The following is a 22,410-nucleotide window of genomic DNA, read 5'->3' as shown; positions in this document are numbered from 1 at the left end:
GTACTAATTTCACCTAAAACAACTTTTGTAATAAATAGGCTGTCTAACAAATCTTTCCTTGCCAAAGAATGCATGTCGTTCCCAAAACGCCAACCGCCATGTCCGAATAGTTCCGCCGTCTTCCAAAGTATGCAATATGAGTATCCCCCTATGCCGTAGAGACTGATTCCCAACTCCATATTCCAAATCTTCTGATTCTTAATAGTCACAACTCCCGCAAAACCCGTTACCAGATCCGCTCTTCTCCGTAATGTAATGTACAACCCTAACCAAATTTATAGCATGTCTTTGCTCATCTCATAAGACCATCCTCCATCTCGGCGCAGCTTGTCGCGAGCCGCCATATCCTTTCTAATGTCATCCTCAGTCAAACGATCCAGGCCGCTCCAGTTGGCACTAGACGTCCTCTGGCGGAATTTGTGCCATTTATCTTTGCTCTTATTGAAAACTTCTTCCATGATCAAGGGCGCCGGTGGACCAAAGATCTGCGATGGGTCCATCGTTTCTTGCCTCATGAGAGCACGGCGCAAGTCAGGAGAGTCGGCCCACGCAGCAACGTTCATTCCTTCAGTTTCGTCGTCGTCGTCATCGTCATCGTCAGTCTGAATCTCGGGAAGCTCAATTGAATCGCCATTCTGGAACCGCGGCGAGGCCTTCCTCACGCTCCCTTTAACACTAGCCAACTGTCCAGGACGGGCCGGCGTCTTGTGAGAAGGTCCAACAGCACTCGAGCCTGGCGCAAATGGAATCGGGCCCTTTGAGATCTGAGCCATATCAAGAGGGTTGGCTGCTTTGATGTGGCTATTGTGTTGGGCTGTGACGGCGGCCTTGAACAAATCTCGAGTGGCACTGTGTGAGGCAGCCGCATATCCATTCTGGAAGGCAGACTTTGTCGGCAGATCCTGCGAGTTATTAGCATTTTGAAGGTCCATATCGGTGGCACAAGTTGGGTCAAGACATACCTTTTTGAATCCTGTTGACGGCCTCACTGGTGGGCCTTTGAGTTTAGGAGCATTGTCTACGTCCGACTCATCCTCGCCATGTTCACTGGTCCGGCGCCGCTTAGAATCCTTTGTGTGGTAGGCCGGCGCACCTCGAGAGGGCGGGGGTCTTGAATAAGTATCGTCAGTCGTCTCCGGCCCCAGGGTGCGTTTCGCACCCGCTTTGGCGGCGTTGGATAGAATGGTGCTAGCAGGTCTGCTTGAATCATCGCGCATGCCAGCCAACCGGGAGGGCGGTCGAGCAGGTTGACCCTCAGCTTTTGAAAATGCCGACCTCTGCTGAGCCAAGGTTGAATCTGGTGGGCCATTTGGCTGTGATCGTACCGCTGGGGGAGGGGCTCTCGTCTGCTTGGCCTTTTCAATAGCAGCCTGCCTTTTTTTCTCTTCTTCCTGCTGTTTCTGCCTCTCCAACTCAAGGCGTCGCTGTTGGTCTTGCTTTCGCTGCTCCTCTTGTGCTGCAATTCGCTTTTTCTCCATCTCTGCCTTTGCGTCGCGGCGCCGTTGTGATTCCCTCTCATCTTGCTCCTTTTTCCTGGCGGCCAATTCCGCAGCTTTGGATCGACCAGCAGAGGGCGGAGCAGCTTTAGGTACTGAAGACTTGGCCTGATAAGAGGACTTGCTAGTTTTTGATGAGGCCGTCGAATGGTTAGAGTTCAAGGTGTCATGAGATGCTGTGGATACTCGGCTGCCAGCAGGCTGGAATTGTGAGTGCTGTGAGCCGGTGTTGACTCTAATAACCGTAGGGGGTGCTTTTATCTTTGAGGCTGTCTCTTTCACTGGTCTCACTGGTCGTTTGCTGTCCTTACCACGGCCGGGTTGAGTTGGCTTGGAAGAAGAAGGAGGGGGCATCGGAGGCTGAGAGTCAGACATGTCAGTATCTTGATCAGCTTGTCTGAACTGAGACGGCTCGCCAGCTCTCAGCTTGCGCGGACTGGACGGGCCAGCCTTGGAGGGAATAGAAGTTGGCTTGATTGCCAGTCTCTCGTCTTGTCTCTTGGCAGCAATCTCCTTTTCCATAGTAGCCACCTTCTCCTGCTCTTGGGTAAATGCTCGAGCCTTTTCTCTCTCTTTCTCGCGTGCCTTGTCAAGCTTATCCATCTGCTCTTCCATGCGCTTAACTTCATTCTCTCGGCGCTTCTGTTCCTTTTCCCGTTCTGTAGACGCTCTTGTGCGACGTGCAATTGGCTTTGTTGGGCTCGCAGATTCCACAGTCTGAGATTCCATCTCTTGGGACTTCATAACGACAGACTCTGAAGATGGCCCCGCATGCAACGCCAGGCGGGTGGTCGATGGTGACATAAGGGCCTTGCCGTCAGCATTTGTAGCAAGTAGTCCGCGAGAGCTTTTCAGAATAGACGACAGTTTGCTCTTGACTTGCTTCAGAGGACTATCCCGGAAGCCCCGAGTGGGTGATTTAGAAGGAGTGTCTGCGAAATCATCCTGCGAAAATGCCAGGCTGGGGTTCGATATGGAGATTGCCTTGGACAAAGGAGCAGTGTCCCTCGCCAGGGCAGAGGCATCCGTAGGCATAGTCGATGAAGATGTTGATTTTACGGCATTGAAAAGGCCCTGAGATGTCTGCTCACCAGCGTGAAGTGGGTCATCATCTTCTCTATCCTGAATGCCTTCCATGATGTCGGCTGTAAAGCTCTTGGTCAGAATGGGTCTTGTTTCCATAGCTTCCCTGGCCTCCCTAGCTTCTCTAGCCTTTTTGGCAGTATTTGGGGATTCGATCCAGTCATCATCATCGTCATCGGGAGAATGCCGTGGCGTTGTAGAGACTGGCTCCCTCTCGGCAGAGGGCGCCTTTGGACTCGTAACGGACTGTGCTTGAACAGAGTCTTGTTGTGTTGCTGCCGCATTCAATGTCTGCTTAGTTTGTCCAAAGCTGCCTTGTGGTTTGCTCAGCATGCTGATTTGATCCTGTAATCTCTGCGTATATGTTTTCGTATGGTTCACGCCAGGTCGATCAGCCTCAGAGGCTTCATAAACGGGGGACGCCTCTTGTGCATCCACTTCCATACCGTCGGCTTTGTCCTCGTGTGGAGGATCGTGCTTAGCGAGATTTCCAAGGCTTTTCCCACCAGTTTGTCTTTGATAGTAGCTTGTTCTGCTACTGTTGCCGGTATCGAAATGGCTGTTCCGAGACTGGCGGGCACCAAGGCTTTTGCCCGAGGTAAGAGGCTCCCTAGCTGGCAACGAAGCAAAATTCAAGCTACTTTTTCGAACTACGGTCCTGATGGGGCTTGATCCCTCAGACGCAGACTGTTCATCATCCGAAGGCTCATCAGACTGGTGGAGAGATATAGGCGGATTCCTAGAAGATGGAGCTGGCGATGTTACAGCTGGTTCAGAAGATGATTCATCCACATCGAAATCTCTAGCTGATATCTTTAGCTCATCTTGTGCAACATCGGATGGCACATCTGGCAAGTTGCGTGCTGTTGAATCCTCCTTTGTCGCTGGAAAGCTTTTTGTGGGAGACACTGAAACAATTTTTCGAACCGGACTCCGTCGTATGGAAGATCCGCCAGGGGGTAATACAATATCGCTGTAGGGACTCGCAAGGTCTTCGGGCTCTGCAGCTTCGCTAGGGTCCGTGGCAATGAACTCCTGGCTTCCATAATAACCAGAATCCTGCATAGCTCGAGGAGGAGGCGGTCGCTGGGGAGAGAAGACATGGCGCTGAGGGGAGACGGGTTTGGTGACTAGTGGTATTGCTTTTGCCGCGACCTGGTGTAGCTGAGGAGGCTGGAAGCGAGTGGTAGGGGTGGGAGGTTGATTCTTCGAAACACTAGGAGGTGCTGCTGCGAATACATCGGACAGAGGCTAATTGTTGTATATTAGAGTGACGTTTCATTAGGGACGGTCAAGTAAACCCACCACTCGTGTCTCTGCTGCATTAGCCTTCCGAATCGTATGGGGTGTTTTGCCCCTAAGTTTACTGGGAGTTTTAAAAGCTTCTGTGATGTTACTGGAAAAGGGTGTCAGCAGCCATCCATCATAGTGGATAGTGGATAGTGAAGGGGGATGGGAGAGACAAACACTTCGTTCTCGTTGAATATTGCAGCCATATGCTCATTAAGCCATTCAACCTCATTGTGGGCAGAAAAAGAGAATTCCTCTACTTCTGACTGCACAATCTCCAGCGCAGATGCTCGCTCTTCCCCGACCCACGCCGCGGACCCGACCTGGAGACGCGGGCCTCGTACTGCAGTCATGATGTCGCGCGCGCAAAGGAACAGGAGCAAGGTCGTATCTGCAATACCGGGCTGGTAAGTATCGTGTCTGGATCTTGTCACAACATCGGTGAGTGATGTTGGTGCTCGGCGTGGAATCTGTTGTCGAGGAAGTTTGTAGGGCGATGATGATGGTGAAGGTACAAAGTAAATAAGCTGCGTTTAGGTACCTGTATTCTCCATTCCAAGGTTGCAATGTTTTGATGCGCTCCAGATCGGGGCTAGTGCACCTGCAGCTCTAAGGTACCTTCGCGTCTTCACGCCGGGGATGTAGCCGCACGTGATAACGTCATCAATCACGTGTAGATACCGCTTATCAGAAACCAAACACGGAGGGGGGTTGTTTACTTGGGTCGCGTCCCTGGCTCGGTGGAGTTGCTCGTGCATTAGAGGCCCAAGTTTGTACAATCTAGCATTGCATCGCGACTTGCCACAATGAGGGTGATAGAAGTGATCATTGACGCAAGTTCTGCTCTCCGCGCCTGGGATAATCATCTCGCTAACCAATCCAATAGGGTTTCAAGTCCTACGCCGTGCGAACGGTGATATCAGGATGGTAAGCTTCGACCCCCACGATGAAAGCTTTCAGCAGTATTGACCAGCCCAGGGACGAGAGCTTCAACTCCATCACCGGCCTCAATGGCAGCGGAAAGTCGAACATACTCGATTCAATATGCTTTGTCCTCGGAATCACAAACATGTCCACCGTCCGAGCGCAGAACCTCCAGGTATACCGGTTCACGTTCCGTGCGGCGCACCCGATCGAGTAGTAACATGGAATACAGGATCTTATATACAAACGAGGCCAGGCGGGCGTCACTAAGGCCAGCGTCACGATCGTCTTTGACAACAGAGATAAGAAGAAGTCTCCCATTGGATTCGAGGAGTATGCCACTATCAGTGTGACTCGCCAGATCGTTCTGGGCGGCACATCCAAATATCTGATCAACGGCCATCGCGCACAGCAACAGACAGTTCAGAACCTCTTCCAATCTGTTCAGCTGAACATCAACAACCCAAATTTCCTCATTATGCAGGGGCGAATCACCAAAGTTCTCAACATGAAACCAGTGGAAATTCTAGCCATGATCGAAGAGGCCGCGGGAACGAGAATGTTTGAGGACAGGAGAGACAAGGCACTGAAGACAATGGCAAAGAAAGAGATGAAACTACAAGAGCTCAGTGAGATTCTCAGGGAAGAAATCGAACCAAAATTGGAAAAACTTCGAGGAGAGAAAAGAGCCTTTTTGGATTTCCAGCAAACGCAGAATGATCTCGAGCGACTCTCCCGCGTTGTAGTGGCATACGACTACACAAAATGTCAGGAGAAGTTGAAACAGTCCGCAGCTGATCTTGAGGCTAAGAAGCAGCGCCATAGCGGCCTCGAAAGCTCAGCTGCTCGTCTTCGCAACGAGATCTCAAATCTAGAAGAAGATGTCAAAAAGATACGGTCACAACGAGATAAGGAGCTCAGAAAAGGTGGCAAGGCACAAGGTCTCGAGGATACGGTGAAGAAGCACGCCAATGAGTTAGTGAGACTTTCAACAGTCATGGACCTGAAGCACTCGAGCTTAAGCGAGGAGGAAGAAAAGAAAGCCGCTGTCGAAAAAACTGTAGCAGAATTGGAAACTACCCTCCAGGTAAAGACGGCAACATTCGATAATGTCAAAACAAAGTACGAGAAAGCCAAGGATGATTTGGCAAAGCAGAGCAAAGAAGCCGAATCTAAAGAGGAGTTGCTACAGACGTTGCAGACTGGAATTGCCTCGAGGGAGGGACAAGAGAATGGATACCAAGGACAACTCCAAGAGGCCAAAAATCGCGCCACTGCTGCCGCAACCACACAGGAGCAGGCAAAAATCAAGATTACACATTTGCAAGGTCGAGTGAGGGAGGAAGAGCCTCGAGCTCGGAAAGCCAAGGACCAGAATGCCGATCTCCTGCGTGAGTTGGATGGCTTAAAGCTGCAGGGACAGAAGCTGGAAGGGGAACTGGGCAAACTTGGTCTCGAGCCTGGCCAAGAGGAAGCCATGTATAAACAAGAGTCAAGCTTGCAGCAAACTGTCCGAAAGCTGCGGCAAGATTGCGACACCCTGAAACGACAAGTTGCCAATATCGAATTTAACTACTCCGACCCTGTTCCCAACTTTGATAGGTCAAAAGTCAAAGGTCTGGTCGCACAATTGTTCACACTTGACGGCGAGCGAACCCAAGCTGGAACCGCGCTGGAAATTTGCGCCGGTGGACGCTTATACAATGTTGTGGTCGATTCAGAAGTTACGGGTACACAGCTGCTTCAACGGGGTAGACTAAGGAAGCGAGTGACAATTATTCCTCTCAACAAGATTTCAGCTTTCAAGGCGTCAGCACAAACCATCGCAACTGCACAGAGAATTGCGCCTGGCAAAGTCGATCTCGCACTATCCTTGGTAGGCTACGATGATGAAGTGGCCTCTGCAATGGAATACGTCTTTGGCAATACGCTTATATGTGCGGACGCCGAGACGGCGAAAAGAGTCACGTTTGATCCCAACGTCAGAATGAGGAGCATCACATTAGAAGGAGATTCCTATGATCCTTCTGGAACACTTTCCGGTGGCAGTTCTCCAAACTCCAGTGGTGTCCTGGTGACATTGCAAAAGCTAAATACTCTGACTCGGCAACTCAATGAGACAGAAACGTCATTAAAAGACATTCAGATCAGGATTGCAAGAGAGAAATCTAAGCTAGATCAAGCCCGTCGTATTCAGCAAGACTTGGACTTGAAGAAACACGAGATCAAGTTGGCTGAAGACCAGATCAGCGGAAACTCGTCTTCCTCGATCATCCAGGAAGTCGAAAATATGAAGGCGACCATTGCTGAGCTGCAAAAGAGCATATCCGACGCCAAATCACAACAGGCTGAGGCCAATGCGGACATCAAGCGCATTGAGAAGGATATGAAAGACTTTGATAATAACAAAGACGCCAAGCTAGTGGAGCTTCAGAAGTCTCTAGACAAACTGAGGGTAAGCCTCGAAAAGAACTCTGCAGCTGTTAAAACTCTACAAAAGGAGCTGCAGGGGGCTCAACTAGACTTAGAGCAAGTTGGAGGCGATCTGTCAGCGGCTCGAGAGCAACTTCAAGAAGTAGAAGTTGCCATCAAGGCCCAACAGAAAGATATCGAAGACTTGGTGAAGCAGCAGGCCAAGGTGACAGAGACACACAACACCGCGCAAGCCGAACTTGATGACGAGAGAGCAAAGCTACACCAGTTCGATGATGAACTCCGAGCCTTGGAGGAAGCCACACGCTCAAAGAATGCGCAGATCACAGAAGAAGGTCTAGAGATGCAGAAACTTGGCCATCAAATCGAGAAATTCCACAAGGAACAGCAATCCGCGGCGGAAAATGTTTCTCGGCTCGAGGCTGAGTACGAATGGATTCACGATGAGCAAGACAAATTCGGCCGCAGTGGCACGGCCTATGATTTCCAGCGCCAGAACATAGGAGAGTGCAAGTCAACGCTAAGGAATCTGACTGAGCGGTTCCAAGGCATGAAGAAAAAGATCAATCCCAAGGTGATGAATATGATTGACAGCGTGGAAAAGAAGGAGGTATCACTCAAGCAGATGATCAAGACTGTCATCCGAGACAAGCGCAAGATTGAGGAAACTATTGTCAGCTTGGACGAGTACAAGAAGAAGGCGCTGCAAGAGACTTGGGAGAAGGTGAATGGCGATTTCGGTCAAATCTTCTCTGAGCTTCTCCCGGGAGGCAGTTTCGCCAAGCTGGATCCTCCAGAGAACAAGACAATCAGCGACGGGCTTGAGGTCAAAGTCTGCCTGGGCAAGGTGTGGAAGCAAAGTCTGACAGAACTCAGCGGTGGCCAAAGGTACGCATCTACATGTTTTTTTTTTTTTCCCACAAACATCACTGGCTTCAGCATTGATATATGAAACACGAAATGCTAATATTTTGAGGCATAGGTCACTGGTTGCACTCTCACTCATCATGGCTCTGTTGCAGTTCAAGCCTGCGCCAATGTACATTCTCGACGAGGTCGATGCCGCTCTCGATCTCTCCCATACACAAAACATTGGACGACTCATCAAGACACGCTTCAAGGGCTCACAGTTTATCGTCGTGAGTCTGAAGGACGGCATGTTCCAGAACGCTAACCGTATCTTCCGGACACGATTCAGTGAAGGAACGAGTATGGTTCAGGCGCTTACACCAGCGGACTTGAAATGATCGAAGCAAAAAAAAAAAAAATGATACCTAAACAAAAAAGAGAACAAAGAACAAAACTTCCGTATATTCTAACTCTAGGACCATGTGATACGATGTGACGAGAAGTATGAACGGGATGGATAAGCGGGTAGAATATGATCTAACACAAAAGTGGTAAAAAAAAGAGAAATGTTATGGGCCTTTTTACCTTTTTAGCTCTGTCATTATGTTATGACGAGAAAGAATTAATTATCTGATACTTGAAAGAAGACAATGAATGGACGCTATTTCCGAGCTCCATTATACCTCGGCCACGGTTCATTACTCGAGCTCCGTGATTTTTTCCCCAAATTTATGATCCATCTTCGCCACCACAACTCAACATATGTCGACCACTTGTTGACCTACAAGGCCAAGTGATGGCCCCGTTGCAGAACCTTAATCTCCATACCCACTTCTAGTGACAATTCAAGGTCCTCTGGGTCGTCGGTCTTTGGAAATATGGGACAGAGTTGCATTCCCATACAACCACTCTTGGGAGCCCCCTCATCAATGTTTCGATACTTCCTGAGCGAATTATCGGGCTCCACCTTGTGTCGAATCCCCGTAGCTGGATCGACATTTGGCAACTTGCACCTGTATGTATGGGGGTCCGTTTAGCACGAGAATTTTACGTAGTACGAGTATTGGCAATTCTGTACGGGTAAAAACTCTCTTTGACGGGAAAAGCCTCCACATGCTGTGGCTTGAGCATGCAAAAGAGGGGGCGCAGGTGAGCATGAGTCAAGGGGAATGACAAAGTTTAAAACCAAAAAAACAAATTAGAGTGATGTGGGTATAAAAAAAGAAGAAGAAAAAGAGTTTTCAATGATAGGTACTTACCGGACGGTGCGACAGGAGACGTCGAATTTGCTCCCTGGCAACTTGTCTGTGGCGCTCTGGGGAGGCTGGGAGAATTCAATACTTCGCCAGTCGTCCTCGTCATACTCTTTGAGGCCAGAAACTAGTCATATCAAGTTAGTTGAGTTGTGCCGCTCAAGCGTGGGGGGAAGGTCTAAGCAAGTTCAATATGGGGGTGAAGGGCAGAATATAGCCGGGAAGAGCCATACCAATGATATTTGGGCGGAAGCGGCGCGCGTCCAGAAACTGAAGATTGTCGTCCTTCTGAACCTTGGACTCCAATGCGCGGACACTCGTCAGGTTGAGGAGATGTAGTGGATACTGTGAGAGGGTCATCAGCTGCAAAAGCCCACATAGAGGAGAAGGAGAAGAAGAGTAGATCGGCCAAAACTTACTGCATCTTGAAAATCAATAACCGGCTGGTATCCGGCATCGGCTTTGCGCGGCGCATTCCTAAAGACTTCCCTCCTCTGATCTGGGTCTACCATGAAAATGGTTACTGGTACAGCAACTCCCAGATACAGGCCCAACTCTGGCGGGACCTCGTTCCTCATGTTCAGTGCATAAACGCTCTTTGCGAAAAATGATGTATCTTCGTATTGATAGCCCGCAGCTTTGATTTCTTCGGGAGAGGGGAAGTCAATTGATAGCATGAACTCTTTTTCCGGAGTACCGCTGAGGCCGCGGCTCAACTTGGCAGATATCCACTGAATTATACCCTTCAGACCAGAGTCTCTCCATGGGAACCTAATGACGATGAATCGGCCGCCCACTCTACCAAGCTGACGGCTTGTCTTGCTCACATCAGGAAGCCATAGGTCAATCTTGATATTTGCGAGCAAAGGCACTTGCCTTAGAGTGATGACCTCCCATTGCGGATGCTTTTTGGTCTCAGCTTCATCTTCTCCAGATGGCACGAGAGCACTCGCAGCCTTGGATTTTTGTCTTGCGAAAGCAAAGAGGCGATCAAACTCAAACCCCTTGGGCAGCACTTTGCTGTGTCCAACCTCTATACCCCGGCACGATTTGACAGGATAGATGAATAAACTTTGTATCTTGGGGGGCTTGCCTGGCTGGTAATTGTGCTCCGGCGATGTCTGAGTCCGGAGGTTGCTCTGAGATGCAGGGATGCCGACTTTGGTGTGAGTTTGCCGCAGCGCATCACTGCGCTCCACTGGAATGGGCGGGAACAAGATGAAGATGGGAATGACAAAGACGATGACGGTCGTGAGCAGGAGGATGATGGCGGTGAGATCGAACAAAGCCACGACTTCCGAGATTGGCGGTATCATTGTATCAAGCAAGAGTCAAGGGCCAGCCTTGAGTATGGATCTGTGGCATGAGGCTCGTGATGATGAAAGAAATGGCTTCCAGAGATGTTGCGTGCCGACGGCCAAGGCGCTCCTGCTATCGCCACAGATGCTCCCAACGCATGTCAATTGAATCGAGATGTTGGCGTCCTAGCTTTCAAACCTCAATGCAATGAGGTTGGCGGTCCTGGCTGGCAGCTGGCTCAATCGTGAAATCTATGATATGCTCAAGAGTGAGGTTTCCACTGAGTCGAGGTAGACGGCATATTACGTGAGCAATTCAGATGGGCTATCTGATAAAGCCCGGCCCCATCCCTAGCGCTCTTCACCGAATACACATGAACAACTTTGAATCAGACTGTGTCGCAAGTCTTTGTTTTAGGGAAATACTAGCCAGCACTATGATGGCCATATTCTTCTCATTTCCGATAACATCACTTACCATCTACGATGCGGTTTCAAGAATTCGAGACACGGGCAGCTGGCTAGTATTTCCCTTGTTTTAGGGCATCCTGTTACTATTACCGTCTGGGCCCAACACTTCTCTTATACTCGTACGTGTACGGTATCAAAAGCCTGCAGGACAAGGAGTGAGTGTCCGTGTTTTGCAAAGTGCCTGATATTGCACATTCTCCAGGGTCTCCAGGGTAGGCCACCTCTGCCAGCATTTGCCGTTACATGTTTAGCTGCGGTATACCTACTTGTGCCATGTCCCAGCAGCCTCTGTCTCGCCGGTGACGAAGAGCACGGCGGTCCCAAAGGTAGAAAGTAATAGGTAAAGGCCGGAGACGCGTGAATGAAATCGCGCAGATAATCCAGCACAGGCTGCAACTGAGCCTTTTCTCTGATACGTAAAATTATTCGATTTGGTTGGCTGGCGCCTGAGCTGGAGTCTGAAGCGACAGCCTTGCATGTGACGGGAAGAGGATCCCTGCCAGGAGAAATTTCCAACACCTGGTGCATTACTCGTACCTCCTCAGACGCCAGTGAGATAGTCTATGATGAACAGCCAGCCAGTCGCGGGTGCATGGTTCCGTTGGCACCGGAAACTGAGGCACCAAGGTGGGGTGGAAAGGGGTTTGAGGGGGCCAGCTTTTGGTTAGAAGACAGAAAATGAGCTTTCTCGTACGAGTAAGTGGACCAGGCATTTTATGGGAACAAGCAAGCTCTGCTTTCTGTTGATGATACGTAGTAACCGCGCTCATGGTCATGCCCCCGGCACAAAGGCAACGTGGCTCAGAGCAGTGGAACCTAAACAAGAGGCAACTGAACGTCGAGCTTTGACAACATCTTGCCAGATTACCCGCCCTCAAGAGGCCCATATGAAATGGCGGAAACATAGACACAACGCACTCCACCCGCGTGTAAAAAGTACGGCTACATCCCGTGTCTGCTGCATATGCAGCCTTGTTGAGATGGGCCGCCGCCACCTCGGCCTTCGCGCCAATTTCAAGTAAGGGAGGGTCATTAAAAATTTAGAAAAATAAAAAGGAAAATGGAAGAAAAAGAAGAAAAGAACCCTTTTCACGGAGCATGCTCCGCACCCGTATAATCGGCTCAGTGACAACCAGCACAAACACGTGCTTTCAAAGAGGAAGAAACCATTCAGCCCTCCAGACGCCGGCAGCGTGCTACTAGCCAAGTGCTTGGTGCTGATAGGGGAAACTAGTCCGTAGCTAGCAGGGCGCCGTTGAAGCTTTTCTATTCTTCGGAGAATAGCGTGAGGATAGCGCCATATGGAGAACCTGGGAAGTGACCTTTGGAGCGGCCGGCACTGGTTTCTCACAAAACATGTTCGGATGAGCCAATCCAAAGGCATTCATTGCTGGCTGCGCCGCCGACGCAACCAACAGACGACATTTCACCATTGCCAGTGATTGAGCACCAATCTGGGCTACCCGTTGTTGTGGTGCAGGCTTCCCCCCTCGCCCCCGGTATATGTGACATATGACCCGGAGATCTTGTTGGCTCTTCATCCCCATATTGCTAGGATTTGTCCCTCTTGTTTCTCAAATTCCGCACCGGCACCAGACGCTAACGGCCACTTGTCGCCCAGTGGCCGGCGGATAGTGTAGATTAAAAGTGGACGAGCCTCGGTGACCACTTGTACAGTACGAGTACATGTACGTGTATGAGCCAGAGTCGTAATTTATACTCCGTCGTAGCGGGGGGGAAATTGCAAGCAGTAATAACAGCGTCTTCAACTCGAGGCACGGGCCAATGCTAGGACAAGATATTTGACCTGAGGATGGCCGAGGAGAGTTTGCCGCCTTGCCACATGCATAAGGTTAATTTCTGCTGGTTATTGCTGTAATGAGATGAGCAATGCTTCCCTTGAGTAAATAATATGAAGCCACGGAAATGGAGCTGGAGGCCCTCACTTACCCTTGCAGGGGATTGCACAACAGGCTTTATTAGCCTTGCCGGGCCAAGCCGACCAAAAACGCTCACACAAGCCAGCTAAAACGACGTGTTTGTGGAATTCTTTCATGCTGTTTTCCCGTATTAGCCAGAGAATTGGTTGTGGTTGTTCGTCTAGTCCGAATAACTTTCGATTTTCTATTAGAGCTTTAAATCTGGGCGAACTAGCTTGTGAGAGTAGCGCTGGGTTAAGAGGGTTAAATACTCCTTCACGTCCAAGTGGCACAGTAGGCATGGATTAGTACACCACTATTGCGCCAAACGTCACCAAGGTATTCGTTCGCATTTTCCTGTAGCCGGACAATTTTCCGCTGTTTGCTTTGAAGCATGATGTTGCTTATGCAGGACGGAAATTGCACATTAACAAGGCCACTGCTTTTTTAGAACTGAAGCGTACAAGCATGTGCCGCACCGGTATTTGCGAGCCATCACATTCTTCAGGGCCATGTGCTCTGGAAACCTTAAGTGCCGGCAGTTGGGATTAGATTTGCTAATTGCCATGCGTATTTCAAATGACAGGCTCGTGTCGCGCGCGCCGAACAAGTTTGACCTCGTGGCACAAAGTTTGGGAAAAGCTTTTCGTGCGGAAGACGGATATGGATCTCGAAACCCGTACCTTGGTCCAGCCCACCCCGACAAGGAGAATATAGGTACCCCCATGTGCGCGCTTATCTGCCCGGTCGGAGTACGGAGCATGTGCAGCAAGCTGGAAGTCCGTGCAGAGCAAACGTCGGGTTTCCCTCCTAGCTGCCGCGATGAACTTTGTATGGTACGAGCATTTAGAGTTATTATTCCACGACGAGTTGAACCGAGACGCCACCGTCAGCGCATGCACCGGTATACCCTCGATTTTGCTGCCTTGTCCCAGGCGATGGCAATGCTTGGCGGTCCTGGGCTGGTGTAACCTTGCTGGAGATTGGGAGAGCTTTCAGATGGTGAACTAGGGACAGCATTCATGGTGTCCTGTTTGACCGGATTCGAACAGCCAGCTGCAGCACCCCTGTCCCTGGTACTGCTGCAGGTTGATCCAAACTGCGTAAGTGGGCTTCCAGCTGCTCTGAAGAGGTGTTGGAGGATCCTCTCCCGGAAATCAAAGCCTGCAGCATTAGTGTCCATTGGACAGAGATGGCGCCGAGCTAGCACGGACTTGTCGAAGCACCTTGAGACCCGTCACAGTTCGTCGCGTTTGTCTTATGTGTCCCTTCTAGAACCCTGGCCACCAGCCTCGAGGGTTCAAAGTCTAATACTAGCACGAGTCTGGACCCTCCACGCTAGGCTGTGTTAAACCTGATCTTCAGCCACACGAAACGCCAGGTTTGTTGAGCTCGCTGGCAGCTTTGCTCTGTCATTGAACACTTTTGATAACAGATTTGTCACTTCTGAATCATATCTGCTCTGTTTGTATTTATCCCCTCAATCAAGAGATGTCGGACCTGCGTCGTTGTGGTGCGTCGTCTGACCATTCAACCAGAGGCCCAACGAAAATGTGAGTTTGGCGCCATATGCTCGGTAGCAGCGGAGTACATTGAAATGAGGACTTTTGGTGTGCCTTTGCAGGTGCAGGGCATGGGTTATGGTCTTTTGGTTTGTCTGTGAGGCATTATTTAGCAACACATGCAAATTTCCAAGCACTGGCTGATATTAAAAGATATGGACTGGTACTCGTCCGCGTTACTTCGTACGAGGTACATGCCAGTGCCGTATCCCTGGCCGTGTCCTGTGCGGAGGCATTCTCCAGATGGGAATACAGCGCGAACTGGTCAAAAAGCGAATGCTTTGATTGGCTAGGACAGAGGTGGCCCTACATTGGCATCCGATGCACTCGAAAAATAGTTGTGCTTGGCGCTGGCGTGCTGGACCGACAGCCGTTCCCTTGAAGAACCCCGGGTTCCGTACGAAGTATGGATAGTATCTGAGCATGAAGCGGCAGCGCTGGATTTGTGACTCGAGTTGCGCTCCCAAGAGGTGACCAAGCGCGCTTGTACTCGTAATGACTGGATGGATCCAGGCGCCTATGTAGCTGTGCATTACGGAGCATTATTTAAATAAGAGTGAACGTGTATGCCAGATGGAGAATTATGCTAGGGCTTGAATCTTGGCTCTCGCGCCAGTGTAAACGGCCATACCCATGCCTCTGTCGTGCCGCTCCCGCGCTGCCGATATATCGTGGTTCAAAAGAGAGGTACACATACGAGTACAAGCCATTGTGTCACACAAGGGCCAATGGTACAGTACTAGGTAGAGAGCGCGGCGGCCTTGTACGGTACAGGCAGTGCCCGATGGTCGCGGCTGCCCTCGTACAGTAAGTTGCAGTCAATGGCATCAAGCATCGGCGAAAAAGCGTTGGAGAATTGGGTCGTTGCGGATCAGGTTGACGCCGACCCCCTGCAAACAAGCCGGGGAAAAGCCCAACCAAGCGCGCAGCCTCCAGCCCACACGCACGCCTAGCTCGATATGTTGACAATGCACACTTAGCTGCATCACGGGCCTGGCGATTCATGCCTCTCGCTGCAAGCTCATCTGTGCGAGGCTTCTTCTGGGATATTCGTGGTCTGTGCACCGTCTCTTGGTGGTGTGCTGCAAATTGGGTGGCGCCGGACCCTGTTGCCAGCAAGGGTCCACACGCTCTTCCCTTTCTCACCATGGAAGGCAAATGTCAATCTGGGATGCTGGGCTTGGCTGGGCCGGGGCTGTGATTGAGGGATGAATGGCAAGGTGACGGCCGTAGTTCTGCGTTGAAAACCAAAGATGGGTGGTGGTGATGGTGGAGGATGAGGAACTGATTGATGCAGGAGGAATCTATTGCCTGCTCCCCGGCCGGCAAAATGCGACTGGCCCGTCAGCCCGTATTACATAAGCCGGGACAGCACATTGGAATTCATACACCAACCAGACAGGCAAGTACGAGAACGATGCGGTGCAGCGAGAAGGAAGGATGCAGCCCAATGGCGTCTTGAGCAAAAGAAGGAGCGCCTAAGAAAGAGGCTGGTAGGTACAGCGTATACTACAAGGTACTGCTCTGCTAGTACGAGTGCAGCAGCAAGCTTAGTACTTGGAAGGTTGCTCTGTAGGGCAGGCAAAGGTGAGTAGGGCCAGGTAGCTCCTGCTCGTGCAGAAGTTAGTGCCGAGCGCCCCATGCTCAGGCCGCGAAACGCGGAATCGTCAAGCTTCGTGCTAGTAGCTCCAACTCCGGGCTAGCACTCGCACAGGTAGGAGTGACTCCATCCCTGGTGGCTGGCGGCACTCCATCGTGCGTACCTGTACCCGTGCTGTACCTGCGCCTGTAGCCGTGCTAACTTTTTTACCTATCGTCAGGTCGCCGTTTGAACGCCATCGTGGCATCAACCGCAAAACTGAAGCTCCTGAGCCGTCTCCTTCAAAGAGACTTTCGCACCGTACGGAGCACATGGTCGGGCCGGAGACTATATCATTAACCCCACGCTACGAGTCCGGTCCAAGCCCCGACAGCTACTGTGCTCCGAGGCTGGCTGCATGTTGTCGACACGGCTCGCCGTCCAAAGCTCTGCAGCTCCATGCATGGGCATGTATGTACCTGTCCAGATGGATCGCGATCGCCCAATAGCTTCTCCTATACAGCTGCTGCTGGGCCTGGGATTGGCATGTGCGGCACCAAGTACTGGTACCAGTATTCTGTACCGTTGTTATCGCCGACTCATTTGCAAGGGGACGAGGACGGGAGCAACGGAGAGTGTCCGGTCGGCCAGTCTCGCTTGGCCCAACAATCTGCAACCCGGTGAGGCAAGAGGATAAGAAAAGAAAAGATTCACGAAGGAAGAAAAGAGAGAAAATCTCCTGTTCCGGTCATTGGCAGCACAGAGCTGTGTGAAGGACTTGGGATTGTTGATCAAACCACCGTGTTGCTGCATTCTTCTCCTCCCAAGCCAAGCCATGCCGTTCCTAGGCCCCTAGGCCCATGAGCCTCTCCACCACCCCCAAATATGTACAGGATGCGACGTACCGACCAGTATGGAGCACTGCTTGTCCGCTCAACTGGGCCAAAGGCGGTGCTCAGGATTCCCAAAGCCACCATGGCATGGGTACGTTCTACGGAGTACATGAATTGACTCCTGTGTCATTGTCAGTCTGCTGCGATTCAGCAATTCTTGCCTCCCCCATGAAAGATGCCCTACACGCAACGGAGGCGCACAGTATAAGTACGCCGATGAATATACTAGTACGACGGGAGTACAGGTACAATTATTCTTGCCTTCTTTGCTCTCCTAGAGGATCAGAGGAGCCTCCATCTCCTGAAAGAGCTACTACTAGTACGACTAGTAGTACATAGGAAGAGGAGGCCGGAGGTTGGCGTGGGGTGCCCAAACCCGTTGCAGCAACCCTGGCCTCTGCTCCCCGTCATTTTGCTAGGCTGGTCGCCGCCACCCGGCTGCTCAGACCTTGTGGAGGCCCTTTTTAGAGGCTCGATTCTGATTCTGCGGTTTACGAGGGGTAGGGGGAGGGCAATGTGCAGCCTTGGCTTTGTTCGCTGGGTCCTTGGTGCCTGCTGCCACACCCCCGGAAGCGTTATTCGTCGTCCATAATGCCTCGACGAAGTGGCACCACTAGCATCATTTTGAATGCCTTCCCTTGCTCTGGTCACTTTACAGGCCTGAGGAGCTGTACTCGTACCAGAGAAATGGGAGTACGGAGCACAATGCCTGTCTTCTCTATCAAGTACCGCCGTGGCACGCTTGTCCCTAGCAACGCAACGACCATTTGCTACCTTGCACTGTAATAAGAGGCTCCTAGATTGATCTGAGCTTGCCCGAGTCTTGTACAGGCATATGCTTAAGTCGACGGCCGAAAAAAAAAAAAGATACACCAGGCCTGGATCTAGAATGCCGCGGCGGTGGCTGCTGCTTCAATGTCACCCCATAACTTATCACTTTCAGATCCAGCCCGCAGCCACTACCACTCCCACCACTACCACCACCACCACCACCACCCTCGATCATTACTGCGCTGAGCACCCGCCTGTCCCAGCTGCGAACCTGGCAGGATTTCTCTTTTCCTAGACTTGTTCACTGTCGAATCACCTTGATGGAGGGTGCTCATCGATAGATTCGCGTCCCAGCTGGAGCCAAACGCCCGGCAGGACCCATGTGTATTGCCGCCCAGGGGGGCCCTCTAACCGTCTTCTTCTGCCCCGCGCCTTTCCTCCGTTACTAGAGCTTCATCTTCTCCTTGCTCAGTTCCCAATTTTCCCTCCCCTTGCGGGATTCTCCATCAACGACGGAGTGCCCTGTGGGAATGCGCTGGGCCAGTTCCCACCAGCCGTCTCCGCTGTGGACCAGGCATTGATTCCCTTTCGGAAGCCACACGCTCAAATACTAGTATCGACCGAGCATTGATGCAGGTGATTCGTCTGGTTGATCCTCTCTCAAAGATCTAATCTTGTTCAATCCAAATTCTCCGGCTTGACTGCCTTTTGCGTGTCTTGTCATTATCGGATCGTCTTGCCTTGAGAGGGACAGAGAAGAAGAAAAAGGGGTTAGCTTGCAAACCATTGTCCCATTAACCACAAGATCCGCAAACCAGCATCTCCATAAGTCTACCTCCATGGCCCAGGAAATATCATTACGGTAGCCTCTTCTGGAGTCTTCACACCAAACGCGATTCTCGTCCGCAAAGCTGGCTGGTTCCCAAGGTCTCTCCATTCTCACTACTTGCTCTACCTGAGGCCTATCCGAGCTGCAGCTACACTCGCAGCACTTTACCATCTACGTACTAAAGCATATGATACCTTACTCTTCACGCTGCTGCCACCCATCATCTGTCCCCAAGCAGGACTTGCGCGTCTAGACTGGACAGGCAGCTCCCCGCAGCGTGGGTCATTCACACTGTGCCGGCTACTGCTCTTGCTGCCTTCGGGTCGTCACTGCATACTTGTACGTTGCCTAACTGCCGTGGCCAGAAACAGATCTGGCGAGACGCAGTGACAAGCAGCCAGTTCGAGGCCGAGAAGCTCTGCATACCCCCATGGCCGCTATACCCACAGACTCCTCATTACGACTATTACCGGTTCGGCGTTCGTCTCATCCCCTCCTGAGCAACAAGCAAACAACTATCATCAACCAATCTTGAGGGTTTGATTCACGATCTACTACCACCACCGCCATATTCTGCTTGGCTTTTCCTTCCATCAGCAAGCGGCATCCAGACTCGTGTTGAAGTTATAGTCATACAGCGTGGTCATTTCGTGTCTTGCCTTCGTTGATTCTTCATCTATTCCCTGCGCGGTTTCCCCCCTCTCCTTGGACCGACTCCATCGGGCTTCGCAATCTTCGATTTCAGACTTTCTTTCAAGTTCCATCATCAAGACCTCCGGATGTGTTTAACCAGCTTGAAGTTGCTCCCTCGAAGAAGATCGGTGAATCACGACAACATCTAATTAGCTATACCTCTCTGCTAGTTACCTAGCAACTCAACGGCCACTTCTCTTTCTCCCTCCCCCATTTGCTCAATGATATTCCAAAGGGGAAATTAGGTCAACAGCAATCAATCCCATCATAACTTAGCGCTGCTTGACTTTCGATGCGACGACCCCGACTGCTACATCCCTTAACTTCTTCGCTGAGCATGCGAAAAGCCAGAAATCTTTCAATCATCTTCAGCAAACTCTTATCGGAATACCCTCTGGACACTCTTGGACACCTCGATTTCCCTACATAATCGCCAGCATGGGTGATTACTACCGCCAATTTCTTTCTACAATGTCGGGGGCGGAAGGCTATCTGCCTACCAGCCCCGACGAGATAAACCAGGTCCTCGGGCCCGGAGTTCCGTTGCCAATGTCGACCCCTCCAATGCACTCTCCATATGCCTCCAATATGGGAAACATGGGATATTTCGCCGGGTATCCGGAGCCTACAATAATCAATGCCCCGAAGGCCAGCAAGAGCCGGCGGCGTTCAGCTGCCAGCCAGGGCGGGAATTTAGATCAAGTGAAGCATCGTAGGACACGCTCTGGCTGTTATACGTGCCGGAGCCGCCGAGTCAAGGTGGGCAAAGTGCAAGCCCTGCACAGTTAATTTCAATAATGTGACTGACACGATACAGTGTGACGAGACCCGGCCAATCTGTGACCGTAAGCCTTTAACCCGTAATGCGGAAAACTTTGTCTACTTCTTCAAGCTAATAGGTAGCAGGATGCAGGAAAGGCAGCCGAGACTGTATTTATCCTGAACCACCAGGATCCAAAGGTAATTCGGGCCAGCCTACAGCCAAATCTAAAGACGGTTCATCCGCTCAGTACATAAGTCCCACATCTTCTAACGAGGGGGAAGAAGACGATACAGAGCAGGAAGCAAGACTCGGAACCATTCCCGATGATGACGAACCCGATGGAACCCCCCGGCGAGAATCGATGTCTGTCATCTCACAACCCCGGAGAGCAAGTGCGGCTTCGCCTAATATGGCCCTTACGAGCGCCCGCCAAACCTCCGAAACACCATCGCAGGAAGGTAATAAGAGCGTTTCACCCTCAACTTCCAATGTAACGACGGGAAGCTGGACACCAGCTGGTTACCAGGGGACGGAAACGACTTTGCCAGCGAGCGGAGGCTTAGACCGGATGCATCTACCCCAAGATTTTCGGAGTTATCTCCGATATTACAGGGACAATATGACAAATTACCACTATGGCCTGGCGGTCGACGAGGACGACTTTTTCCATTCCGAGCTACCGAGTGTTGCGATACAATGTGAGCCGCTGCTCAATGCATTAGTTGGGTTTGCTGCGTATCACGTTACTTTACAAAATCCAAATGGACAACTGCAAGACTTCCTGCAGTACTATAACAAAAGCGTGACTCAGTTGCTGAGTCTTTTGAAAAGAAAAGAGACGCACAGTGTCCATGTACTGCTGACAATATTGCAGCTCGCTACAATCGAGGTAAGCTTTTGGATTGGGCTGGGTAAAACAGGTTTTTGAACCAGGCAGTTGACCTTTGTGTTCTTCATTATAGGAGTATCTGGGGGATTGGGTCAATCTCATGGGTCACCAGAAGGCTGCATTTGAAATTCTTACCCATATCTACACTCCGGAGACGGCGATGCAAACCTCGATAGGTCGAATGTGTCTCAGCTGGTATGCTCGATTTGATAATATTGTTGCACTAATGGGTAGGTTTCCTACCGAGATACCCCGTGAGTGGTTCACCACCATGATTGCGTATTTCCAAACTCAGATGGCGTCAAATCCCTCGGAACTGCGCTGGAAGATTGAAGACCGATCCGCTCGCTTACGCCTCATCTCTTACGACATGTCGACCTTGTATGCTCGTGGAAGCCGAAAACAAATCGCACCGACGGATTACGCCAACGAGCACAATTTTCTGACTGCACAGCTTGAAGAATGGAAGGCAAGCTGGGATCCGATGCTATGCGACCAAAAACATCTCATTACCGATTTTAACTGGCAACGTCCCTTGAGCCCCGACGATATTGTCAACCCATATCGCCCGGGCTTACTCTACGATCACCCCCTATTCAACAACACCGTCATCATGATGGAATGGCATAGCATTGTTATTATGCATAAAACTCAGTCACCAAACATCTCTCCAGAACAGCTGTTCACTGAATTAGGAGGGCATGCATTTACGGTTTGCGAACTCTTCGAGTGCTTGGAGTATTGGCCAGATTTACCGCCGGGGACATTAATCGCGATGCAGCCGTGTCTCGCGATCGCGGGCCTCTTCTTGCCACACCAGCCGAGCAATAACATGTGGGTGCGACGGAAATTTGCACTTCTGGAAACTCAGGGGTAAGTTCATTCGATTCGTCAGCCCTTTTTCTATGCATCTTTTACCATTCATCCCATTCCCCCTTTTCTTCCATCCTCATGACCAATCAATGGCATGGATATGTTCCCATTATTTTCTTCCTTTTTTTTTTTTTTTTTTTTAGTTTTCGTATAGAGAAGAAGTTGAATCGTTTTACCATCAGTGTTGTTCTAACATCATGGATTTCATAGGCATATTAACCCTGCGACTCGCCGTGAAAAGATGGCAGAGATCTTTGGAGACCCCTCATGTGCCCAGTGGTGGCTGCCTAATGATGAAGGGTTTACGCCGATTCTCAAAAGCGTAAGAAGCTTTGCGGACGAGCGAAACGCTAGAGCGATGAATACACAACAAGTCAACCTCCGTGAGGTTAAGCACCTCTTTGATAAACTGATCCTTTAACGGCCGACGATGAATCAATACCAAAAAGAATTAAGAATCTTTATAGACTTGGCAACATGGCTTCAACCGTTTAGCTATTGAAATTTGTCGATAATTGTTGGATACGAAATATTTAGGCATC

At 50.7% G+C, this 22,410-nt stretch overlaps 4 protein-coding genes across 4 annotated transcripts; 2 read left to right on the top strand and 2 right to left on the bottom strand.

Moving 5' to 3' along the window:
- Window positions 1-275: 275 nt before the first annotated feature.
- Window positions 276-4,222, bottom strand: T069G_01505 (inner centromere protein, ARK binding region domain-containing protein; the record flags this gene model as incomplete). Its single annotated transcript, XM_056168715.1, has 5 exons — window positions 276-902; window positions 963-3,665; window positions 3,723-3,830; window positions 3,885-3,975; window positions 4,047-4,222. 5 exons carry the CDS (start codon window positions 4,220-4,222, stop codon window positions 276-278), a joined length of 3,705 nt encoding a protein of 1,234 aa, XP_056034031.1.
- Window positions 4,223-4,675: 453 nt separating this feature from the next.
- On the top strand, window positions 4,676-8,473 carry T069G_01504 (SMC proteins flexible hinge domain-containing protein; the record flags this gene model as incomplete). Its single annotated transcript, XM_056168714.1, has 7 exons — window positions 4,676-4,702; window positions 4,756-4,796; window positions 4,848-4,968; window positions 5,026-5,880; window positions 5,950-7,248; window positions 7,294-8,114; window positions 8,209-8,473. The coding sequence occupies 7 exons, from the start codon at window positions 4,676-4,678 to the stop codon at window positions 8,471-8,473; spliced, it is 3,429 nt and encodes a 1,142-aa protein (XP_056034030.1).
- Window positions 8,474-8,856: 383 nt separating this feature from the next.
- On the bottom strand, window positions 8,857-10,644 carry T069G_01503 (MOSC domain-containing protein; the record flags this gene model as incomplete). Its single annotated transcript, XM_056168713.1, has 4 exons — window positions 8,857-9,088; window positions 9,335-9,455; window positions 9,562-9,673; window positions 9,748-10,644. The coding sequence occupies 4 exons, from the start codon at window positions 10,642-10,644 to the stop codon at window positions 8,857-8,859; spliced, it is 1,362 nt and encodes a 453-aa protein (XP_056034029.1).
- Window positions 10,645-19,814: 9,170 nt separating this feature from the next.
- Window positions 19,815-22,289, top strand: T069G_01502 (fungal zn(2)-Cys(6) binuclear cluster domain-containing protein; the record flags this gene model as incomplete). The annotated part of the gene is made up of 6 exons (XM_056168712.1): window positions 19,815-20,102; window positions 20,161-20,188; window positions 20,250-20,908; window positions 20,981-20,995; window positions 21,069-21,868; window positions 22,079-22,289. The coding sequence occupies 6 exons, from the start codon at window positions 19,815-19,817 to the stop codon at window positions 22,287-22,289; spliced, it is 2,001 nt and encodes a 666-aa protein (XP_056034028.1).
- Between the last annotated feature and the right edge of the window lie 121 nt (window positions 22,290-22,410).

This window comes from Trichoderma breve, chromosome 1 (assembly GCF_028502605.1).
Source record: "Trichoderma breve strain T069 chromosome 1, whole genome shotgun sequence".
In the NCBI taxonomy this organism is placed as follows: domain Eukaryota; kingdom Fungi; phylum Ascomycota; class Sordariomycetes; order Hypocreales; family Hypocreaceae; genus Trichoderma; species Trichoderma breve.
The sequence above is the reverse complement of the archived record's forward strand: the minus strand, read 5'-3'. Positions and strand labels throughout refer to the sequence as shown.